General features: G+C 46.7%; 1 protein-coding gene across 4 annotated transcripts in view; it reads right to left on the bottom strand.

The window, feature by feature from the left end:
- Nucleotides 1-6,519: 6,519 nt before the first annotated feature.
- The window catches only part of ME3 (malic enzyme 3), a 198,844-nt gene continuing 180,583 nt past the window's right edge, over nt 6,520-24,780 (bottom strand). Inside the window, exons 9-16 of one of the 4 annotated variants that reach the window (XR_003791571.1) lie at nt 15,879-15,976; nt 15,265-15,378; nt 13,522-13,627; nt 12,795-12,937; nt 12,064-12,237; nt 11,640-11,756; nt 8,228-8,326; nt 6,709-6,844 (exon numbers count right to left, since the gene is read on the bottom strand). Coding sequence is in view for 2 of the 4 variants with exons in the window: in XM_029209574.1 (XP_029065407.1) it covers nt 6,683-6,844; nt 8,228-8,326; nt 12,064-12,237; nt 12,795-12,937; nt 13,522-13,627; nt 15,265-15,378; nt 15,879-15,976 (896 nt within the window). In the remaining 2 variants the exon portion in view is untranslated. Of the gene's footprint in view, nt 6,845-8,227; nt 8,327-11,639; nt 11,757-12,063; nt 12,238-12,794; nt 12,938-13,521; nt 13,628-15,264; nt 15,379-15,878; nt 15,977-24,780 lie in introns of all 4 variants that reach the window. The other 3 variants (XR_003791572.1, XM_029209574.1, XM_029209575.1) reach the window with 3 other exon arrangements.

Genomic DNA, 24,780 nt, shown 5'->3' with positions numbered 1-24,780 from the left:
AAGAGGCTATGGAATATTTTTAGGATTCCATACTAGAAATTTCATGTTCTCTTTGTCTTGTGCAGGATGTATAGAATAGGTCCTTTTATTTAGTAAACTTTAAAGGTAAAGATACTTTGTAGCAAAAACATTTCAAAAATTTCTGAAGTTCTTATAATTCTTCGCCATACCTATTGGAAGTTACTATTATTTTTGTTTTAAGTGTGATATTTTTTTCGTCTTTCCAACCGAAACAAAAGAGGATTTCTATTAATGAACTGATCAGACATCTAATATTTTATATAATTTTGAACTGTGTAACAATATTTGGATATTTGATACTTTGTTTTATTATGTAATTGATAAAATGGTGGTATGTATTTGTGTTAGTTCAACCATATATTCATAGTGTCTGGAAATGTAGTTCTCTGGGAGAAATAATTTGTCAGTATTCACCATTCTCCAACTAGTACAAGAACTTAAACATCTAAATAAGGAATTATAGGAGAGACAGAGAAAAACTAAGCAAGATGGTATAGCTTTGTTAATATTAGTAAAAGTAGAAGCAAAGGCGTTACTAGAGATAAAGAAAATCATTACTTAAAGTTTCAAAAGTTTCAATTCACCAGGAAGTTATAACAATTCGAAATTTTATGTATCAAATAACATTGGTTCAAAATCCATAAAGCAAATATGGAGAGAACTACAAGGAAAATTGACAAGTTTACCATAGTGATAAGTTTTACTATTTTTCTTCCGGAAACAGATCAAGTAGACGAAAATCAGTAAGGCTATAGATTTGAACAGAACAATTAACAAGTTTGATCCCATGAACGTAAGAGGGCATTGCATCCAACAGTGAGAATCCATATTTTTTTAAGAGTACATGAAATATTTTATTAAATTTGACTATATATTAGATCATAAATAATTTCATCAAAATTCTAAAATATTTGAATAACACAAGTAAGTTTTCTGACTACAATTCAATTAAGTTAGGGAAAAAAAGTTAGTAGTATCATTTGGAATTTTGAAAATCTGTGTCTAGAGACTTCCACTTCTAGATAGGATGTAGTAGGTCATGGCAGCCCAGCACCCTCCCTGCAACATCCAGAAAAATATGGATAAACTACAAAAATCATATGTTTAAAGATATATGGGAGCTGTGAAAGCAGCAAAGACTAGATGAATAGGAATTCCAGAGAGGAAGGAGCTCTCCTGAGGTGAGTGGCCATTTTGTTTGCTGGGAGTATTTACCGATTCTGGACATAGACTAAGGATCTGGCTTTGTTCTTGCAGAGGGTCTCTACTGAGGGAAAGAGAAACCCAGCAAGGCTTTAGATGGTCATGTGAGGCTGGTGTAACAGATTGGAAAATTGAGAAGCTTGGCTGGTTTCATGTTGCAAGTTGAGTTCCTCAGGAAACAGGTACTGAATCTGAGATTTGCCTTTGGAAGCTTACTGGGGAGTCACCTCAACAACACTTGAGAGGGAGCAAGAGAACCAGGATGCTGCAGAAGTTGAATGGTGATACATACAGTTTCAACAGTGACCTTAGCCAATCTCCCAGGGAGCTCTGAAGCTGGGATGGCCATGTAGAGATGTCTGCAATTGTGGCAAGGGGGTTGGACCTTTTGGACTCGAATCAACCAGTCATTGGATGCAGGCTGTCCCTGGGGATGAGGGCATAACCTTGGATGAAGCATCTTTCTTCAGTCAACTGCAACTCCCAGCGGGGGATGCAACTGTGAGCCTTCAGCTGAGAATACTCCTGGCAGCTGGCCCTGAGTAAGTGTTTCAGACCTTTAGAGGGATCTGGGTGGTACAACCACAGCATCCACTATACTAAATGACACTTGCTGAGTTCTGGGACTATGTATGAGAGGCTGGGGAGTTAGAATGAAGACTTTTAAAAGACAGAGGGAAATTTCCCTTAACCTCATAGTGCTTAGGAGACAAAGCCCTGCTAGAAGAGGTTTTAATTCTCTCCAACACTTACTGTCTGTCTTTTTTATTACAGCGATTCTGGTGAGCGGGAAGTGTTATCCCATTGTAGTTTTAATTTTAATACAACTAATGTTGTTAAACATCTTTTAGTGTACATTCTCTCACATATCTTTGTTAGTACTATGTCGATTCAAATATTTTGCCCATTTTTTCAGTTGGGTTTTTTTGTCATCCTACTGAGTTGTAAAAGTTCTTTACATATTCTGGATCCAATGCCTTTATCAGATATATAATTTGCAAATACTTTCTCCCAGTCTGTTACTTGTCATTTTTTTCCTTATTGGTGTGTTTCAAAGTGCAAAAGTTAAAAAATTTGGTGAAGTACAATTTATCAATTTTCTCTTTTATGAATCACGCTTTTAAATTGTATCTAAGAACTCTCCTCAATCAGTCACAAAGACTTTTCTGCTATATTTTCTTCTAGAAATTGTATAGGTTTAGCTCTTACATTTAGATCTGTGGTCCATTTTGAGTTAATTTTTGTACATGGTGTGAGGTAAATGTCTATATATATATATATATATATATTTTTTTTTTTGGCATGTGGATATCCAGTTGTCCCAGCATCATTTGTTCAAAAGACAGTTCTTTCCTCCATTGAATTATCTTGGTAGTTGAAAGATCAATTTACCATGAATATAAGGACTTATTTGTGAATTCTCAACTCTGTTCCATTGATCTATATGAGCACACTATCTTGATCATTGTAGCTTTATAGTAAGCTTTGAAATTGGATCATGTACTTCATTCTTTTTCGAAAATTTTGGCTATTCTAAGTCCCTTGCATTTCCGTATAAGTTTTAGGATCATCCTGTCAATTTCTACAAAAAAAAAAAAAAGCCTCCAGGGATTTTGATAGGTATAGTGTTGAATTTACAGATAATTTGGAGAGAACTGCTGCCTTGACAATATTGAGACTTCAATTCCATGAACATGGAACATTTCTCCATGTGTTTAAATCTTTAGTTTCTATCATCAATGATTTGCAGTTTTCATTGTACAAGACTTGCACCTCTTGAATTGCTTGATTGTTTTTTCTTTTTGATGGTATTGTGAATGGAATGTTTTCTTAATTTTATTTCTAGATTATTTGCTGCTAGTCTATAGAAATACAATTGATTTTTGTATATTGACCTTGCTTTCTATGACCTTTCTAAACTCATTTATTAGGAGAGAGAGAAAGAGAGATAGGGAAGAAGGGTGAGAGCGAGGGCAATGCAAGTGCTATTCTATTCTTTGGCATTTTCTGCTTATAGGATTATGTCATCTGTGAATAAAGGCAGTTTTATTCTTTTTTTCCCCCCAGTCTGGATGCCTTTACTTTATTTTTCTTTCTTTATTGAACTGGCTAGACCCTCCATGTTGACCAGGACTGGTGAAAACAACTTCCAGATCTTAGGGAGAAAGTATTCATTCTTTCACCATTAAGTATGATGTTAGCTGTTGGTTCTTGATCAGGTTGAGGACATTCTCTTCTATTCTTAGTTTGTTGAAAGTTTTATCTCAAATGGGTGGTGGGTATTTTAAAATGCTTTTCCCACATCCACTGACATGTTCCTGTGGTTTGTATCCTTCATTCTAGTAGTATCATGTACTATGTTGATCAATTTTTAAATGTTAAAACAACCTTGCATTCCTGGGATAAATTCCACTTGCTCATTGTGTTTAATTCTTTTATGTTGATGGATTTGGCTCGCTAATATTTTGTTTAGAATTTTGCATCTGTATTCATGAAGGATATTGGTCTATAGTTTTCTTGTGTTGTTTTTTTAATCTGGTTTTGATATCAGGGTAATACCAGTATCATGGAATGATTTTGGAAGTGTTCCCTCCTCTATTTTCTGAAAGGGTTTGTGAAGGATTGGTATTATCTACACTCTAAATATTTGATAAAATTCACCCATGAAGAATTCTGGGCCTGGGCTTTTCTTGGTGGGAAGATTTTTAATTACTAATTCAACTTCTTTATTTGTTATGAGTCTATTGAATTCTACTCTAATCTTTGCTTACTTTGAATTTTGTTTGCTTTTCCTTTCCTAGTTTCTTTTTTTTTTTGAATTTTATTATTTTTTTATACAGCAGGCTCTTATTAGTTATCTATTTTATACATATTAGTGTATATATATATCAATCCCAAGCTCCCAATTCATCCCACCACCCTCCACTCCCCGCTTTCCCCCCTTGGTGTCCATACGTTCATTCTCTATATCTGTGTCTCTATTTCTGCCCTGCAAACCAGTTTATCTGTACCATTTTTCTAGATTCCATATATATGCATTAATATACAATATTTGTTTTGCTCTTTCTGACTTACTTCACTCTGTATGACAGTCTCTAGGTCCATCCACATCTCTACAAATGACCCAGTTTTGTATCTTTTTTATGGCTAATATTCCACTGTATATATGTACCACATCATCTTTATCCATTCATCAGTCAATGGGCATTTAGGTTGCTTCCATGACCTGGCTATTGTAAATAGTGCTGCAGTGAACATTGGGGTGCATGTGTCTTTTTGAATTATGGTTTTCTCTGGGTGTATGCCCAGTAGTGGGATTGCTGGGTCATATGTTAATTCTATTTTTAGTTTTCTTTACTAGTTTCTTAAAGAGAAAGTTTATGTTATTGCTTTGAGAACTTTTATTCTTTTTTTCCCCCGATATTGGCATTTAAAGCTATAAAATTTCCCTCTAAGCACTACTTTAGCTACAACTCATTAATTTTGATTTTTCTTTATTCAGCTCAACATATATAATTTATCTTGTGATTTCTTCTTTGAACCGTGACTTACTTAGAAATATATTGTTTAACTTCCAAAGAGTTGGAAATTTCCCATTTTCTTTTTTACTGTTGTTGATTTCTAATTTAATTATTAACTCTGTCCAAGAAGACTTCCTGGAGCCAAGTGCATTTGCACTCCAATGATGAATGATGTCTCCAGGCAGAAAGCTGGGGTGAACTGAAATTTAATTGGTAAAGAGCAGAGAAGCAGAGGGAAGGGCTTTCCAGGTAGAGACCAAGCACGTGTAAGGGCCTGTGTAAGTGCCAGCAAGATGTTCATTGCGCTTCGAACAAAGGAAATGTAATTTTTATCGTCTTTCTTTTTGTCTTTGTCAGTATAGCTAAAGCTTGTTAATTCAGTTATCTCATCAACCTGTTTTGGTTTCATTAATTTTCTCTACTATTTTTCTTTTCTGTTACATTGAGTATAAAGGAGGCATAGTTGGGGTACAGAGGAAGTTGTGGGATAGGACGTAGAAAAGATCATGTAAAAGACTCCCTGGTGTTCAGATTCCAGCTTCACTCTTCAAGCCCTCTTCTGAAGAGGTTCTCATTATCTGTGAGTCCACGGATTTACAGTACAGGGATGCTTCCTCAGGATACTCTTGGCTGAGCACCAGCACCAAGGAAGCAGAGGTTGGAAGAATAAGACCTAGGCAAGGGGTGACTGATGTCTCTGCTAATTACTCTTCTAGGATCCCAGTCATCCACCTAGCCTGTCACGGAGGTGGTCGTATAGGACCTATTCATTGTGGGCAGTGCGGAACCTGAGGCGGAGCTGGCAGCGGGGGTGGGCAGTGGTAGGTCTCTGGGCATGGATTGTTGCTTCCTGTGTTATACAATGAAATTAGAGGCTGGATGCTGCCATGCCAACAGATGTTAGCAATTTAGCAGGGTCTTTGGTTGTGAGGGCTGCAGGCTCGTCTCCCCCCTCCCCAGCCCCATGGTGTGTGCTCGCTGGACACGAGGGAGGTGAAGGCTACGACTGAACTTGTTCTAAGAAACAGGACAGACTGACATCATTCTGTAAGAAAACTGCTCCAGTTTGCTAAATGACTTCAGAGAGTGAAGGGTGGAAGAGAGTGTTCTAGAGCCAGGAACATGAAATCAAGTCTTCCCTAGAACTCCCCAGGGTGTTTTGCCCCTCACAGCCTCTCTTCCTCTTTCCTCTGGGTTTGCTGACACTCTCCACCCACACTTCTCTGGTTTTCCTTTTAGTAATGACCACAAAGGAATGCCTAACACTCAACAGCCCACAGGACGGAGACCCTTCCTGACTTGTGAGTTGCCTCCAGCCACTCAGCCCCCACGCCCATCTGAGTCTTAAAGGTTGTGTATTCCTCCAACAAGGACTGAACTCCTTGATGGGTGGGCCATGCTTTCTGGCCAGTGGCTGCCCTGACATTCCTCATTTCTCCATTAACCCTACCCATCCTTCACTCTTGGACTCACTGCAAACACTGACCCCCAAGAAGCCTTCTTTTATGTCCTCATAGGAAGTATCCTCTCCCTTCCCTGAGTATCCTTGACCTTTTTCTACAGTTCTTCCATGGACTTACTACTTTCTCCCTTGTGGCAAAATGAATTGTGTGCATATCTCATCTCCTCTACTAGACCCCGGACCCTGTAAAGGCAGAGTTCCAGGCAGGACTCTAGATTTCCACAAAGTCTAGCCAATAGTTGGTAATTCACAGATGAAGAAATTCTTGGGAAGGAAGCCTGAGGAGGGTTACAGAAAAGTGAACTCAAGGCCTTCAGGGACAAGGCTCTCATTCACCATATGCCTGGGCATCTCCCCTCACACCAGAAAGTTCAAAGGAAAAACACAATGACAAGCATGGCCATTTTGGAACCCATTTATATTGTCAGTGTTACTCTGGGCTTCATTCAGCCCCACACCAGCCTCTGAGATTGCATCAGACATTCTGAACATTCATGGCTTCCTTGGGCCAAGTGTAGCTGTCCAGCGTAAAGGAGTCATAGTCTGGAGTATAGACCAGGGATCTTACAAAAGCCTCCTTGTCCTTGGGCTCTGGGTAGTAGGAGGCCAGGTTGTGTTTGTAGGCGAAGTCGAGGACCTAGGGAAAAACACGTTTGACTGAGGAACTGGATCTAAGGAGGAACCTGTCTAAAGGCCCTTGCTTGGGAGCTTGTGGAAGGGGAATATACCCTGAAGCAGCAGATGTGTTCCTCTCATGAGTTGAGGCCCAGGAAGCCACTGGAGAGGAAGGATCTTGAGTTTTCTGCCTAGTAAGGAAGCTGTGGCACCATGGAATAGACACTGGGCCAGGGTCAAGAGGCCTCAAAGTCTGCCTCTGCTTCCAACTGCCTGTGGGTCCTCAGCAGTGACATCATCCTTGCTGAGCCTCAGTTTCCTCATCTGTAAAGTGGGGGTCACGAGGGCTTTCTCTGGCATGGTGTGAGGATAAAATTAGGTAGCAGGTATAAGTGTTCAGTATCTGATTTTTTTTTCTGTCTTAAACGTGGCTTGAATTGGACATTGTTCTCTGGGTATTAGATTCGGCTTCAGAAGAGGATGAATCTAAATACCCCCAAAAGGAAGGAACTGGACAGGGTGGTCGTGGACTGTGAGCTGCACTGTTGATCTTGAGGGCTGGCTCTGGATCCTGCACTGGACAGCTCATGGGGAGTGCGTGCTGTTGTGCAATGCGTTTTCTGAAATTAGTCTTCAAACTTACAGAAAATGTAAAATGTATATTAATAGAAATAACAGTATAATGAACCCTCATGAAGTCATCACCCAGATTAACAATTATCAATGTCAGGCCAGTCTTTACCGCCCCATGTTCTGGCTCTTTGAAAACCCATCATCTCTGCATCGTCTAGTGGGTGACATTTTTACATAGAATATCCCCTGAACTTGATCACCCATGGCCCAGCCATTCTGAGAGAAAGGGGAGGCATGAGCATCTCCTCTGGCCAGAAAGGTGCCGAGTGTAGAGCTTTTCCACTGTTCTCTTTTAATGTCCTCCAAAACTCTGGGAGAGAGGAATTACTGGCTTCTTTGTAGAAGAAGGAAACTGCTGAGGCTCAGGGAAGTGAAGTGACTGGGCTCAGGTAACTCTGCCGCTGATCGGCAAGAGCTAGGACCCCACAGCCTGAGCTCTTTCCAAGTTGACCTTTCTGTGTAAATGGGCACTTATGACTCATTTTTAAATTCCACCCACATTCTGGTCCACAAAACTAGGGCCTTTGGTGAGCTTTCTGCCTGGTGTTTGAGGGGAAATCCAGGAGCTTTCCCAGAACTGCCCTGAGTGGGGTTGAGGTGGGGCTCGGGCTACAGGCAAGAGTGTGTCACCCAGCCTCTGGGGTGCATGCAGTGCAGCCCAGGGAGCTCAGCCTGTCTCTGCAGCTGCCACCCCCTTCGTCCTCCTAAAGTCACACAGAGAGGAAGCTGATGAGCCCCACTCCCCATAGTAAGGGGGTAAGACGTCCCTTACTTTGATGGCGATTCTCAGAGACACGTCTCGGATGGTGCTGAGTGGGGGGTACAGTCTCCCCTGTGACAGATGCTGCTCAGAGACCTCTTGGGCGATTTGCTGGGGAGACAGAACAGAGAGGAACAAGCTGAGTTTCCACCTTCCCAGAGCAAGCCCAACCCAGTACACCAGAAACTCACCTCGCCCCTCATACGTGGCCCGTAAGTGCAGTTTCTACTCCTGTCTCTGCCACCTTGTGGCCCCAGGGGCGCTTAATGCTTGGGCTTAAGCAAGGACACATCCTTTCTGTCCCGTGAGACTGGCCGAGGCTTAAAACAACATGAAGCTGTCTGAATTCTAAAGGAAAATCACTAAGGCCAAGAGGACTAAACCTGTGAGTTGCAAAGCAGACTCTGGGGTCTCCCCCACTCCGGCTGACCTAGCCTGTTGTATAGGGATCCCTGAGTCCCTCGCTTCCCGGGTTCCAGCCTCTCCCACATGCTTAGGAGCATCCGGGCTGTCCCCCTAGGCCATCTTGTGTCTCTGTATTCAGGCCTCCTTGGGCTCTCCTTTCCGGCCCTGGCCCCAGTGAGGAAAGAAAGGCTGCTTCTCCAGTGACACCACGAATGGGCCTTACGCGGTACCTGAATAAATGCCCTAAAAGCACTTTCAGCCCAGGAACAGCCTCTCCTACAGCTTCCCTCCCTGCTTCAGAGCCCGTCTCTAAGGGCCAGCTCTCCGCAGCCAGCCTCATCCTCCAGCCTCAGGCACTGGTGCTCAGCCAGCCTTGCAGAACAGCCTCTTTAACGGGCCTCGGAATGCACTCCTACCCAATCTTCTCGTGTCAAATTGAAATCTGGGAAAAGCCACAGTGCTCTCTGAGAACTCTGTGTCCCGGGACGGACAGGGAAAGGAGCTGGTCTTGCCTCAGAGTTTGGCAGACATTAGGAACCTGGGCTCCCCCCTCTGCTACCTCGTTCTTAAATTCCTCTCTGTCCTTTCTGTTCATTCAAACATCCACTGAGCTCTACGATATGCCGGGCTCTGTGCTAGGTGCTGAAGAGCCATGGTGGAGAAACCACAGTCTTTTCCTTCCTGGAGACTGGTGTCAGTGGAGATGAACAAACAATAGTAACGATTATAGTGATTTCGAGGAGAGGGGACATATGGGCACAGAGGAAGGCAGGGCCCAGTCTGCCATGTACAGGAAAGGCTTCCCAGAAGAAAAGACAGAAGCTAAGACCTGAAGGACAAAGTGTGAATTACTTGAAGAGAGGAGAAGGAATAGCACATGCAAATTCTTAGAGGGAAGAGGGAGAACGACTGTAAAAAGAAGGCGGGATAGGTTGACGGCAGGGGGAGGCTAAAAGGCTGGAGAGGAAAGGAGGGCCTTGGATGAAGTGCCTTGTATGGAAACCATGTGAAGGAGTTTGGCCTTTCCTGGGAGCACCAACGAGCCATAAAAGGTCTGAAATTAGGAGAGAGATGGCCTGTTCTGGGCTTTAATTCTCTGTGGAGGTGTAGAAGGTGAATTGACTAGAGGGAAGCAGAATTTCCATGGCTAGATCTGCAACTAGAAAGGCTCTCCTGCAGTGACGAGTTATATTATGGTATGTGTGGCCACTTCTGAGATGCTGGGCACTGCTAATGCTCTGCTGTGTCTCTGAGTCAAATTGCCTGGGGCCATCCTGGCACATCCCTCACAAGCCAGGTGACCTTGGGCAAGTAACTCAAACTCTCTGTGCCTCAGTTTCCTTGTCTGTAACGTAGGGATGATCACTATACTTTACAGGGTTGTCAAGGTGAAATGAGATACTGCATGTACATCTCCTAAAACTTATATTACTTTTTCCATAGGAAAATCAGTTTCAACTTAAATTATCTTAATTTAAAAACACCCTTTTCAGGGACTTCCCTGGTGGTCCAGTGGTAAAGAATCTGCCTTCCAATGCAGGGGACACAGGTTCAATTCCTGGTCAGGGAGCTAAGCCCATGTGCCACAACTACTGAGCTCACGTGCCTCGACTAGAGCCCGCATGCCACAACTACAGAGAGAAAACCTGCACGCCACAACTAGAGAGAAGCCCGTGCACCACAATGCAGAGCCCGCGCGCCGCAGCTAAGACCCGACGCAGCCAAAAATAAATAAAAAAACAAAAACCAGCCAAACCAAACCAAACCAAACATCCTGTTCAGAAATATAACCTGCCAGGCCTTTGAAGACCAGACTGTCAGCTCCTGGAGGGGAGGGGCCTTATGCTGCTCAGAGCAAGTGACTGAGAAGTAGATTGAGGAGAGGTTCCTGTTTACTTCATGGACACGGTTCATGAAAAGATGGAGCTGAAATGTCCCATAGCAGAGGCTGTGGGTTGTGCAGATGTTTCTGGGGGTTGCATAGGAAGGCTTTAGCAACCTTGTTTCTGCACAACAGGGGAGTTTGCTTTCGGGTAAACTCCAAGCAGGAAGTGACTCTTCCCATCCAATGGGGGTTTCAGACAGCTCCGCCCATGGCCACAGGACACCACCACCTCCAATCAAACGCAAAATACTCAAGTAAGAGGGACAGAGAACTAGAGCATGAAGCCAGAGCTGGTGTGCACAAGGCTTGGGGGAGGCTGACAAAACTTCAGCAGACATAGGAAGAAGGAACTTGGTGCATGAGACAGTTCCTTGTGGGACTCACAGAAGCAGGGCTGGGTAGGGCTGCATGGAAGCCCTTCTTGTGGCTTGCTGGTTTGGGGCTCTCACCAGTGCCGTGGTGAGGGGGAAATGCAGACACATGCCAGAAATCACAGCAGAGCCTTTGGAGCCCACTGGGGATAAATATGTTTAATATTTGTTTATAGTTTTGATTAGCTTAACTTCTCAACAGAAACATTTCTACGCCTTGGTTCCGCAGAGTGAAGATAAATGTGAAGTGCTTGGCACTCGGTAAGCGTTTGTTAAATGGCAGCCACTGTAACTGTTATTATTAACAACCATTATTATGAATGTGGGCTGTCATCTTTAACAAATCCTTTCCTTGTTTTCAATTCACCATGCCCAGTAAAGAACGCTTGTGGGAGCTTTTCTGATAAGATGCCTGGAGCAGGTGCACACCCACATCCCCCATCTATGCTCAAGACATGGGTACTCAGAGCAGGCAAACTTGACGTGCAACCCATCCCCTTCCTTACAGAAATCTGCCCTAGTGGGGCTTTTTTTTTTTTTTTTGCGGTACGCGGGCCTCTCACTGTTGTGGCCTCTCCCGTTGCGAAGCACAGGCTCTGCACGCGCAGGCTCAGCGGCCATGACTCACGGGCCCAGCCGCTCCGCGGCATGTGGGATCTTCCCGGACCGGGGCACGAACCCGTGTCCCCTGCATCAGCAGGCGGACTCTCAACCACTGCACCACCAGGGAAGCCCTAGTGGGGCTTATTTTGCTACCAGTTACCCAGTAACGTGGCCGAGACCCATGGCTGGAAAAATCTACTGCTTGTCACGGTCGGTGAGCCCACAGTTTCAGGTGGTTTTGATGGCACCTCCGCTCTTGGCATGCACACGGGTTCTGCTGGGAGACAGGGTACAGTACAAGGTATGTGCCCTCACTGCCAGCGCCTCCTGCCAGCACCCCTCCCACTGACTATTCCTTCCCCCGCCGCCCCTGCCTTAAAAAGCCTGTGTGTGTTTTCAGAGGAGTTCAAGCCTCCAGGCGATCTTGAGAGAAGCTTGACATTCAAGCACTCTGGGGAACCACTGAAGGACTGGGGCAGGTAGGTAGAAGAAACAAGAGAAGGAATCTTTGGGGACCCGGTGTAGGAGCTAGTGGAGCTCACAGGCCCTCTGGGGTGTATTCGGGGCAGCGGGGACAGCAATACCTCTGCTGTCAGCAGGAAGAGCCCGTCCGGGATGTGTCGGACCCCGCCTGCGATGACTCCCAGAGCCACTCCAGGGAACACGTAGGCGTTGTTTCCCTGCCCGGGAATGAAGGTCCTGCCATCTTCCAGAGTCACGCCTTTAAAGGGACTTCCACTGGCAAAGATCCCTCGGCCCTGGGGGCAGGAAGAAAACCAGAGACGGAGCTTGGAGCTAGGTTTCAGGGGTCACGGTAGCCTAGTCATTTCTCCCGAAAGTTGACCCCTTCCTCATCTTCTGCTAAATGCTCAGCACTGTGCTGAGGACGTTGCAGGTGCTGAAAGCACACCTGTTCATCGGACCAGAAAGCTCAGCTCCCACTGAGCTACCTGGCAGCCACAAAACCACAGAACGGGGAAGGTGTAGCTTTTAACCTGTCACCTCCCCGGAGGGCAAGCCAGGTGTGCAAATGGCCTAGAGTCCACAAGCGCCTCGAGTTCTGGTCAGAGCTCTATGTTAGGGGAACCCTGAGCAGTAAAGCCTACTGGTAAGAGCCTGGGCTTTAGAGCCGGACCTGGGTTTGAGGGCCAGCTCCACTCCTTTTTAGCTCTGTGACCTTGGGCAAGTTACTTCATCTTTTTGAAACTCAGTTTGCTTATCAGCAATGTGGGGATTTTTTTCACCCTCGTAGGGCTGCTCATGGTTACTGTTACTATGTCCTCTCAGCCCGGGGAAGGAAGGACTCCCCGCTGACCTCGGTGACCTGGTAGCACTTCTCAGCCGTGCACTCGGCCTTGCTGGTGGGGTTGCTCAGGGCAAAGATGATGGGGCGCTCGTGGAAGGAGGCCATGTCCCTCAGGATCTGCTCCGTGAAGGCTCCTGCGATGGCGGCAACACCTATGGCGAAAAGGGGGAGGTAGTGGGGTGCCGACTCTTTATATACACCCCATTCCTCTCCCGGTGGTGGTGGTGGAACTAGGTACAACACGGAAGACTCAGGAGTCTTGAGGATGGCATCTGCCATAGGGATGAGGGAGGATAGGAGAAAAGGGTCTCCCTGCTTGAGTTGGCTGAGACCCCCTGTTAATTCCACTGGTCCACTTCAGGCCCCAGCTCAGTTAAGATGCACCTGTGAAGCATGCCTGGCCACTGTCCTTTAGAGTGGACTGCTCCCACAGGATAGGGAGTGATGCCAGGGTCCCCCCCTTGGGGGAGGAGTGCTCATGTCATCCTGGTTAGAGAGACCAGCCTGTGCTTTTCCACTTTACTGTATCATTCTGCATCACGCAGCCCAGCTTGGTGCCTTAGCTCTACGGTTCTTATACAGTAATAACTCAATAGAAGTTTGTAGCATTGAATTGGAAATGAGGGGAAAGAGCTGTGTTTCCAAGGGTTGCTTATGCCTCCTCGCTGAGCCTCAGTCTTCACCTGCAAGTCAAGAGGATTAGCTGGACTGGGAAGTGGGTCGCCCCTCCTCCTACCTATGATGGCCGTGGGCTTCACCAGCCTCACCACCTCCTCCAGGGAGTTCACTTCAGGGTGGTCCTGGGCAAACATCTCCTTCTCATGGTTCAGGTGGCTCCTCCCCTGCAGGGAAAGGAAGAACATGATACAGCTGTGGTGGTGAGAACCGCTGGGCAGTGCCTGGATGCATCTGTGTACTCTAGGAGCATTCCCTGCAGAGCCCTGTGCTTTGGTCTGAGCTGTCAGAACCTTGCGCCCTGTCCTTTTGATCAAAATCTACGATGCACCCTAAGAATTTTAAATGTGTGTGTGCGTGTGTATTTCTTTCTTTAATCCAAACCACATATGGAGAACCCGTAAGGCCTTTCTTTGAGCTGCTGGGGTCATGGCTTCCTGGGCCAGGACAGAAAGGCTCCGAGGAAATGCCTGAGTCTGGACCAATACTCTTGGCCCCAAGACATATAGCACAGAGGCCCAGTTGAGGGATGGGGGCCTGAGTCACCCAGGGTCAGGGCGCTAATTTGAATGTATTTGACAGGAGCCATTAACCTCCCGATAAATAATAAGCTGAGATCCAGGACAGGCTTGTAGTGGCTGTCTGCTCCCAGTGGGGTCCAGATTCCTTCCATTTCTTCAAATAGGAGTCAGTGGGTGACAGGCTGGTCAACGTTTCCGATGACTCCTCTGGGTCAGCTGGCCTCACGAGAGCCAGAGTGAAAACACCAGCTTTGAGAGGGCTTTGAGGAGGGGTGAGCTCAATGGGGTGAGCAAAGGTGATGTTGAAACGTGGGAAAGAGGCAAGCATGGCAGCCTCCACCTGTGCCTGGACCGTGCTCTGGAATGATCTGGGGCAGAAGGAGGAGTCTCCAGGTCCCAGTTCTTTCCGGTGGGAATCTGCCCTTATAGGGAACAATAGGAAGGCCTGTTGCTTCTGAGGGGGGTCTCCACTATTCTTGGTTGAGAGCCTCGTGTTCCTATCTCTTGTCGTTTTTTAGGCTCTCACTGTCACAGTCTATGTTAGTGAAATCTCAGGATTAAAACATGGAGCTCTGAGTGAAGTCCTGAGGGAGAAGAAGGTCATCCAACTGTGCCCCTCACCACACTGCAGTCAGAAGCTGGACTGTCTCTCTCATTCATTCCTTCATTCATACCTCAAACTTCAATTATGTACTTATCACATGCAGGACCTTGACATCAAGACTATACAGCCTCATGGGGAGGGAGGCAAGTAAAGGGGCAACAGCCCTATCACGGGATAAGTGTAATATATGAAGGGCGGAAGGCTACATGAGCATAAACACAGGGAACTAATTGAGACCCAGATGCTCAGGGAAGCTGCTTGAAGGAGGTAACAGAAGACAGGGAGGAAACAGATGGGGTTGAGGGCTGTGAGTGGGCGTGTGGAAAAAGAGAAGGGCATTCCAGGCAGAGGAACAAAATATGCAAAGATGTAGAAGAGAGAGAGCATGTTACTTTTGGAGAATTATGATTCAACATGGCTAGAGGTGAGTACAGGGCAGGACGTGGGGGGAGATGACACTGGAAAGAGCACACGTACACACATTTGCAAGCACATTCAAAGCTTTTGGACAAGAGCAATTAAGGCTACTTTGGGATGAATCTTTTGCTTTGGGGATTAGGACACTGCCCTCCTTCTGCTCTCTCTTCTGTCTGAGCAGTTTACCCCTTGAGATCTCTTCCAGTCCAGTTCCAATAGCTGTAGATATCAGGTAACCTCCAGGTCTCCAGACCGACAGTACCTTGACAATGAGCCCCTTGGAGTCCACCATCCAGATCTTCCTTGTGGCCTCTGCCTTGGGTACGCCTTCTTTCTCTAGGGCCATGACAAGGAGGTGGGCGATGCCCATGGCTGCCTGCGAGGTGGGTGTTTAGACAAAAGGCAAAAGCTGCTCAGGATTTTATCAGATGCTTCACCAAAATCCTCGTTTCTTCCCCCACTACTCCCAGGAGGCCCAGTTAAGTAACTGCCTTGAGACACCCAAATGTTGGGGCCCAGGCAGCTGCAATGATCACAGCGCATCTGTGCTGTTTCCTCTCCTCAGAAGCCCAGAACACCGCTCCTCCTTGCGGCTCCTCCATCCATTCTTTTTTTTTTTTTTTGTGCGGTACGCGGGCCTCTCACTGTTGTGGCCTCTCCCACTGCGGAGCACAGGCTCCGGACGCGCAGGCTCAGTGGCCATGGCTCACGGGCTCAGCCGCTCTGCGGCATGTGGGATCTTCCCAGACCGGGACACGAACCTGTGTCCCCTGCATCGGCAGGCGGACTCTCAACCACTGCGCCACCAGGGAAGCCCCTCCACCCATTCTTACTCTCCTACTGGAACAACAGCAGAGAGCCCCCGACGGCACTTACTTCACCAGCACCTTGGAAAACAAACACGTGATTGGAGAGCTTGTTCTTGGTGATTCGCAGAGCAGCCAGGATCCCTGCCACGGCGACGGAGGCTGTGCCTGCAACAGAGTGGACGGAGATCACCCTCTGGCCACCGGGTCCCACCCCCAAGACCCTTGGCAGAGTTCCCCACACCTAGAACCTGTGATGGAACATGCGACTTCCCCTCGCCCTTACAGAAGTCAGCCCTGTAGGCACGCAGGTTGTCGAGCAACTCTCTTTTGCGTGGTACTCTCCATGCATTCTTTTGCAGATAACTGTTAGTTTGAGAAATAGCTCCTGGATTGTTACCCTGGGAGAGAGGATCAGAGGGTCGGGTGCTGCTACCACCATCATTCATAAATGAAACAACAAGGACAAATACAAGGGAAGCCAAAAAGAAGGGTGAGCCTCACAGAATGATTTGTTTAAGGGGTAAATGGATAAAAACATATTAAAAATGAGGCCACAAACTAACCATGAAACATTAGCTGACCATGTGACCTGAGCTGCTTGTCTTATCCAGCAAGTCATAAGGTTATGCCCAGTAGCATAACCAGCATCGAATGGCTTGAATACATCTGAAGGTACAGGTAAGCTGCACGAGCAGGTGGCTCAGACTAGTTTGACAACTACTCTTCCTCTCCCTCAATCCACACCTAAGGCCGCACTAGGAATTCCTATGACCAGTTGACCACGGAGGAAAAAGCAGGCTTGGTTTACAGATCGTTCTTAACAGTATGCTGGCATCAACTAGAAGCGTACGGTTGCAGTTTCACAGCCCTAATAAAAGGTCACCCTAAAGGGAAATAGTGAAGTAAATCTTCCCAATGGACATGACCTCCCGTTGTAAATTTTGTTGTCCACTTTGGTCCAAGAGATGGCTAGACCTACATTGATTCGTGGGCAGTTGTTAACGGTTTAGCTAGATGGTCAGGGACTTAGAAAGAACCGAACAGTAAGACTGGTGACGAGGAAGTCTAGGGAAGGGTTTGCGAATGGACTTCTCTGAATAGGTACAGGGTGTGAAGATATTTGTGCCCCATGTGAAAGCTCACCAAAGGGCAGAATGAGAATAGTTTCTCAATAATCAGGTGGACAAAATGGCACGGCTTGTGCGTGTCAGTCAGCATCTTTCCCACGCCATCTAGGGTTTGCTCAGTTTCCATATAGAGTAGCCATGGTGGCAGGGATGGAGGCTATGCATGGACTTCCTCACGGAGGCTGCCTGCTACTACTACTGCTGAATGACTGAGCTGTCAATGGCAGAGACCAATGTGGAGCTCCTGCTATGGCACCGCCCTCCGGGAGGACTATCTACCCGGCAGGAGGACAATTACACTGGACCCCTTCCATTAGAGACAGGGAAGAGATGTGTCCTCACTGGAATAAACATAGCTTCTGGATATGGCTTGACTTTCCCTGTCTATAATGTTCTGCCAGTGCCATCATCTGGGCATGTCTGAAATGTCTAGTCACCATCCTGATATATTCCAGGCTTCTAATCAAGGAATTCATTTCATATTAATAGAAGTGCAGCAATAGGCTCACAGCCACGGAACTCAGTGGTCTTAACACGTACTCTACCACCCAGGAGCAGATGACCTAATAGATCAGTAGGATGGGCTCCTGAAGACTTAAGACTCAGTTGAGGAGATGGTGAGGGTCTATCTTATAGGATGCAATATGTGATCTGACTTAGCAAACAATACCTCGTGCTCTTTCTCCACAGCCAGAATACTTGGGTCTGGAAATCAAAGTGTTGAAGTGAGAATGGCTCCTCTCACCATTTCACCTAATGAATCACTTGCAGGGTTTCTGCTTCCTGTCTCTTCAATTCTGTGCTCTCTGGATTGGAGGTCTTGGTTCCAAAGAGACAAATGCTTCCATTAGGATTCCCAACATGGTTCTGTTGACTTGGAAGTTGAGACTGCCACCTGGCCATTTGCCACAAAACCAGTGGACAAAGAAGAGGGTTACTTTACTGGCTGTGGTTATTCATCCTGAGAACCAAGGGGAAACTAGGGACAGGGGGAAGACTGTATCTGCGCCTAGGGGATCCTCTGGGGTGTGTCTTAGTGCTTCTGTGCTCAAGAGTAAATATTAATAAACACTGTTGCAGCTAAAGAGAGGCAGGGCTGCGGAGGATGCAGATCCTTCAGGAATGAAGGTTTGGGTCATCCTACTAAGGAACCCTGGCAAGCTAAGGTCTTGTCTGATGACAAGAAAACATGGAATGGGAGACCAACGAAGAAATTCATCAACATCAACTATGGCTTCATGACAGGTTACAGAAATGAGAAATGTGGCAGCCATGCAAATTTTCTTCCTTGATTATCATGTGATTACGGATGACGGTTCGTATTAGCTAATTTATTCTCCCTTCTCCTTCCTCTTATTATTCTATAGAAGTTTTGTTGGAGGTTAATTCTACAATTTAGCTTTTAGATAACAAGAGTTTTCAAATGTGACTGTGACTGAGATTTAGGAGTAGTTAGTCCTGCCCGGAGATGGGTGGTGCGACTATCTTCCAGGGATAAATATGTCAAAAAAACGCACAGTGTGACAGTTGTGAGTTAAGTTTTATTTGGGGCACAATGAGAACTATAGCCCAGGAGACAGCCCCTCAGATAGCTCTGAAGAGGGGTGTGGGTGTCAGTGTATATGTGATATTGGTGAAGGGCGTACGTGCAATCAAGCACACATTTTAGGAGAAGGTTGCTGCTGGTTACAAGAAGGTTGTTGCTCGTCACGAGGAGTGGATGTCTCCGTTAATGATTTTAGTGTTTTCCTAGATATGAGAAGATGCAAGAAACTGGGCTCATAAAATCTTCTGAAAATATCTAAGTATCTGAAGGCCTGTTCTGCCAGTTTTTCCCAGAGCACAGAGTGCCTCATGCCTGATCTCTGCCTTGAACTCCTTTCAGGGTGTGTTGAAGGTCGGTGACTGCAGTGGCTAGTGACTTCATTCTTGTAGAACCAGATGATGAGTGACATTCTTTAGTTGGCAAATAACTGTAGACACTTTGCCTCTCCCCGTTTCAGGGAGAAGGCGAGAATGTCTTCATTTGTTGGAAAGATAGTTGCATTTTATTAGGCATTTTGTTAGAGTTTGTTGCTGTTGTCTGGAAGTACCAATGTGCAGGACGGTATGTATCGATGCTGAACAGCCAGAAGGGTGGACTCTGCCGATTACTGGATAATCGTTTCTCCTTTGTCTGCAAACCACTTTTCAGCTTTACCAATTGGCCCTATGGTGGGCTCTGCCAATAGGGGGCGCCAGAGGGCGACTGAAAGACTAGATGGGCAGGGAAAGAACAGTTTTTCCAGCACCATTCCTACTTTGTAAGATTGCTGGGTAAAATGTAGGACATTCAGTTAAATTTGAATTTTAGGTAAACAAGAAATAATTTTCTAGTGTGTGTTCCATGCAATATTAGCATAAATATTCTAAAAACTGTTATTTGTCTGAAATTCAAATTTAGCTGATCTGCATTTTGTTTTTGCTAAATCTGGCAGCTCCAGAGCCTTGGCTTTTTAATCTTACAGCAGCAGTTTGTCCCACAAGCAGCAGTTGAATCCAGTTTGCTCTTTGTCCGTCACTTACAGAACTAGCCTCGTGGCGCGTGCCCCTCAGAGGCATGAACGCTAGCCAGCTGTCACCTGTCTTCCTTGTGTTCCCCCAGCCTCAGGGGTGGTAGCAGATCCTTAGTGTTTCTTTCTGGCTTTTCAGTTCTTTAATGCAGAATTCACAATTCTTTATGTCGAGTTTTCTCTGTTAAAACGACTGGTGTGGACCCTCACAGAGTCACAATAAAGTAATCGCAACTGGCAACGCTAAGCCTCTATGATGGTCAAAGAAAAGGAAATTAAAGTGTGACTGTTTATGGTCATTACAATTGTGCAAATCAAAGAAACTGATGTTATCTATGGCTGGTGAGGGAGCAATGAAAAGGGCAAAGTTCAGCACACATTCCATTTTAAAGAGCTACAACCCTTTTTGGAAAACTATTTCCCAATATAGCCCAAAGGCATAAAATGTTTTTGCCCCTTGACCTCATGCTATTTCTGGGAATCTATGTATGAAAAAATCCAAAAGGTATGTGGTAAGATATTTATGACAGTGTTATTTATAATGTAGAATGACTAGAAATAACAAACACCTAGCAAAAGAGCAATGGTTAAGTAAATTAGCTAGTGTAGGCACTCAGTAGGATACTAAAGCTATTAAAAATATTCATTATGAAGATGGTGTAGCAACACAGAAAATGCTATGAAGTTAGTAACTAACATCACATATTGTTCTAAGTGCTTTATATGTCTTAATGTAAAGACATTTATTTAATCCTGTCATCATCCCCATTTTACAGATTGGGAAAATGAGGTACGGAGCAGTTTGCTGAGTTGTCCAAGATCACACAACAGAGTGAGGCTTTGAACTCAGGGAATCGGGCTCTAGGGCATGTGCTCTTAACCCCTGAATCATGCTTCACTGAGTTAGTTGGAAGGAAGAGAACATTCAACAGTCTACATACTATGATTCTAATTGTAACAAAATATACACACAAAATCCGAAAGAAGCTACAAAATACTAATGGTTGCAGGGTGGGAGCAGGAATGAACTTTCCGTTTTCTGTTTCCAGTTTTCCATTGGACAGAGAGCACCTTTTGCCCCGCATCTGATTCTATTATATTTCACGACAGCCTTCTGCCTCCTGAAAGGAGCTGTACAAAGCATACGACACCAGGTGGCGCCAAAGATATTTCATCAGAGAACCTCCCAAAGACACTGCATTCTTGATGGGTCTGTTCCTTCTTGGATGTCAAGTATCTTTTGTGGTTAGAACCTACAGGCTGAATAACAGCTTACCTGCAGAAATTCAGTGCTGGATGGAGAGCGTGACATCCAACAACTGTACAGATGAGGAAACTGAGGCCAGAGAGAGGCAGTGGCTTCCGCCTGTGAGTCGCCAAGTTAGAAGTAAAGCAGGTAAACCTGGGTTGCTGCTTCCACCCCTTCCTGGTCTATGCAGCTCAGACAGCCTTTCCTGACTCTGGAGTTGAAGGCAGCAGGAGTGGCCTTATGGGGTTTCCCTGGGGGAGACCTGAGGGGCAGGTGGTAGTGGAGGTGGAGGGAAGTGAACTTAGGTGGTGGATGTAATTGTTCAGTTGTGACTCTGGAAGGGGTGGAAAACACAAAGCACTGGGAAATCTGGTAGAACAGAGTTGAAAATTTCAAAAGGATACAACAACTGCCGCTTATTGATTGCTCTCCCCGTGACCTTGGCTCCGTGCTATGTATGCGCTTGCCTGCATTTATTTGCTCAATCTTTACAGCAACTCTAGGAAATAGGTACTACGGAGCTCCCATTTTTTCCCCTTTCAGAAGCGGAAAGTGAAGTTCAAAGAAAGTAGAAACGACCAGGAGAGAAGTGAATCCTCTCACCACCATCTCTATAAAACCTCTGCCTCTGGTCCATATACTTTGCCGTTTCTCCTGTTATGTGGATGAATGGTCCCTGCTCTTAGCTAAAGCCACCTCCGGCTGTGTGCTGGATCCCACCATGTTTACCTACTCAAGAAATTTGTTTTATAATTCTCTCCCTTTTTTTTCCTGCATCCTCAACTGATCCCTCTCTAGTGGATCACTGCCATCAGCATACAAATGTCATCAAGTTCCCATCCTTAAAAAGCCTCCTCTTGACCCTATGTCATTCCCACCCTACTTCTTACTTCCCTCTACAGCCAAATTCTTCTAAAGAGCTGAATATACTCATTACCTCTATTTCCTTTCTTCTTGTTCTCCCTGAAACCCAGTCCCATCAGGCGACTGCCCCACCTCTTGTCAACCTCACCAGCACCTCCATCTTGCCAAGTTCAGTGGTCAGTCCTCAGCCCTCCTCTTCCTTGACCTTTCATCAGCATTTGATACTGGCGTTCGTTCCTTCCTTTGGGAAACTCTGCATGTGGCCTCTGGAACCCCACGCTCACTGGCTACCTTGCTGGCTACTTCTCATTCTCCATTCTGGGATCTTTCTCTGAGGCCATCCTCCGAAGTGGCAAGTTGCCGTATTCACAGCCCAGAACTCAAGAGGAAAAACAGCAGTTCTTAAATCCTATATTATAAAGTTTGGCAAAGAACGCTATCTCCATCATCAACTTTCATTTTGAGGAGGAGGGTCTTGGGTAATGTATTAGGGATTTAAAAATAGAGAGGAAGGAAGCTGCAGAGATTTCTGGAGGTAGCCACCTGGAGAAGCCCGGGGGTCTAGGGATGTGTTAGAACACGTGCCCGTGAATGCTGAGGGCAGCCGAAAGCATGACTGTTTGTTCCTCATTCACCATGAAAGAAAAACAAATTCTCCTTTTCAGAGGGAGCTTTCCATAATTGCATTTCCTGCAAACTGAGTACTGGAGGTTGTAGGTTCAGGAAATAGCACAGAGGGACTGAAAATGTAGTCTCTATTCTGCTTTTAATAGTCACATTTGACAAAGTTAAAGAAGTTTCCATTCGAAACCACACACTATCGGAGAAAAGGGAAAGAAGTAGCTGCTTCTCAGGTGAGACAAGGCTGCTGTCTTAGGCAGCAAGAAGCACAGGGAGTTAGGCTCGGCAGGGTCCGGCCAAGGTGGCTTTGGAGGCCTGGGGCCATGGGGGATTGGGCATCCTCTAGGATTAGGTTGGCCCACTTTCATGATCCGCAGAATCACCTTCCCACAGCAGCCAGCGGCTGCTCATTTGTTCATGAGCGTGTACTGAGAGCCTGTTCTGGGGCTCCACTGGGTATATGGGTATATGAAGCCTTAGATTTATGAAGATGAATACAACAGTCTTGAGCACAGGGGTTAGCACAATAACTGTTGAGAAAATTCAAGTTCCCCTTATTGGAAACCAAGCAAAGGCCTTCCAGATGACTTCAACCCTGTTTCTGTGTCCTGAAGGGAATTTTCTGGAGCCCTTGGACTCTCAAGAAGGCACTTCCCGGCCCATGAAGGAGGCAGGGTTAGACTATTCTGCCACCGGAGGGAATAATTACCATCTTCTTGGCTTCTTTGGGGATTTAACTGATGCAACAGGCTGAGGGGGAGGTCTCAGAGCAGCCAGGATTAGACGTGCGAAGAGACCCACGAGAATCTCAGGGCTGGGAAAGCCCTGTACGGGAAGAACAGCCTCAGAACACAGGACTTAGCGAAAAGGAAGGTTCTGGGGACTGGGGAGAGATGAGGCTGAAGCGGCCGGGGGAGGTTTCACTGTGGGAGAGACACGGGAAGGGCCAGGAACTGCTGCTTACTGTGTGTGGTAGGAAAGGAGCAGCAGACGGCTGACAGCTGGAAGCAACCCCTGGTGTCTTGTAAACAGGACAAACCAGCTGGACAGACTTCAGAGCTGGGCCATTCCTCCCCATCTGCCCCCTTCCTATCGTGGCATCTGAGCTCCGGGGTATTCTGAAATATTCTGCAAAGCGGGTGACCACTGCCCAGTGTCACTCCCAGGCCCTGGGGAAGGGTGGGGTCATCCTGGGGCCTGCGGAACGGGTTTGGCCCTGGGTGCGGTATCCTGGGGGAGGTGAGGTTTGAGTCCTTAAGGACAAAGAGAAATTAGCCGAGAGCAGAAGAGAGTTCTAGGCAGAGGGACCAGCACATTCAGAATCAGAATCGGCAGGAAACTCACAGAACTAATTCAATGGGCTGGAAGAATAGGCTGGATGTGGAAAGAGGAAGAGGTGAGGTGGGCCCCTGCCTCCCTTCTCAGGCTTTCCCAGGCCTGCGCTCACACTGGTGCCTCTTCTCACCTCCACCAAAGCCTCTCTGTTTTGGGTCTCAACACTTCCTCCTTCCCCCTGGTACATGTGTTGGGAGCCTCCTGTGCACCAGAGGTATCAGTACCCGGTACCAGAACTGAGTGCGGTTGCATGCCTGTTCCCGCGCTACATCACTGCAGCCCTTACAACTACCCGGTGCCATAGGCAAGGGTGATGATGAAAACACCTAGCGATGAGTTAGCATAGTGCCCGTCCAGCCGGGGTCAACGCTGGCCTTAGAAAGGCATCCTGATCTTTCTGGCAGTACTGGCTGAGCCTCCCTCATGGCTGTGAATACTATCATGCCCATTTTACAGATCAGGAAAAGAAGACTGGGAGGATTTAAGCCACCTGGCCAAAGCCCCAAGGCAGAAAAGTGGGGATTCAGACCTAGGCTTGTCTCAGTCCAACATCTGACTGTTAAGAACTCTGGCTCACAGATGAAAACTTGGAAGTATGAGGGGCGACCACGGCCTGACATACCACACAGGCACCCTGACTGGCCATCTGCTCTCGGGAACGTGGCCGGACTCGAGGGCAGTGCAGGTCCAGGGAGGCCTGCTGGGGTGGGAGGATGCTCTGGAGCTGACAGGCCAGCTGGGCTTTGCTGTCCCCAGCCACACTGCGGGCAGCTAGCCGTGGAGGCCGGGGGCCTGTGCTCACCAGGCCAGCGGTATCCTGGACCTGGCTTCTTGGGAAGGACACAGCTGGCCAGCCCTCCAGCATGGCCATTCCTAGCGCTGTTCCCCTCCCAGGCCTCTCTCTCCTCCGCTAAGAGCCGGGATGCTTCTGTGATCCCAGCTGAAACAACAAAAGTCACCTGAGCCTCTGCCTTTTCCAAAACTCCTGAAGAGGCTTCCAGCGATGAGTCAGTGCACGGGCAGCCCTGCTCACCGAGAACCAGCCTGGGGAGGCTGAGGCTTCCCACCGGTCTGAGCGGGGAGTAGGGCCGGGGCTGGGGCGGGGGGCGCACGGAGGAGACCATGGCAGCCCTGGGGAGCTCTTTACCCTGCCAGTGCTGGGGCTTCAGAGGCCCAACCCTGTGGTCGGCCACGTGGGGTTGGTGATTCCCAGGAGTGTGA

Source organism: Monodon monoceros, unplaced genomic scaffold, assembly GCF_005190385.1.
Source record: "Monodon monoceros isolate NGI ecotype Baffin Bay Population unplaced genomic scaffold, NGI_Narwhal_1 Super_Scaffold_7, whole genome shotgun sequence".
Lineage (NCBI taxonomy): Eukaryota > Metazoa > Chordata > Mammalia > Artiodactyla > Monodontidae > Monodon > Monodon monoceros.
The sequence above is the reverse complement of the archived record's forward strand: the minus strand, read 5'-3'. Positions and strand labels throughout refer to the sequence as shown.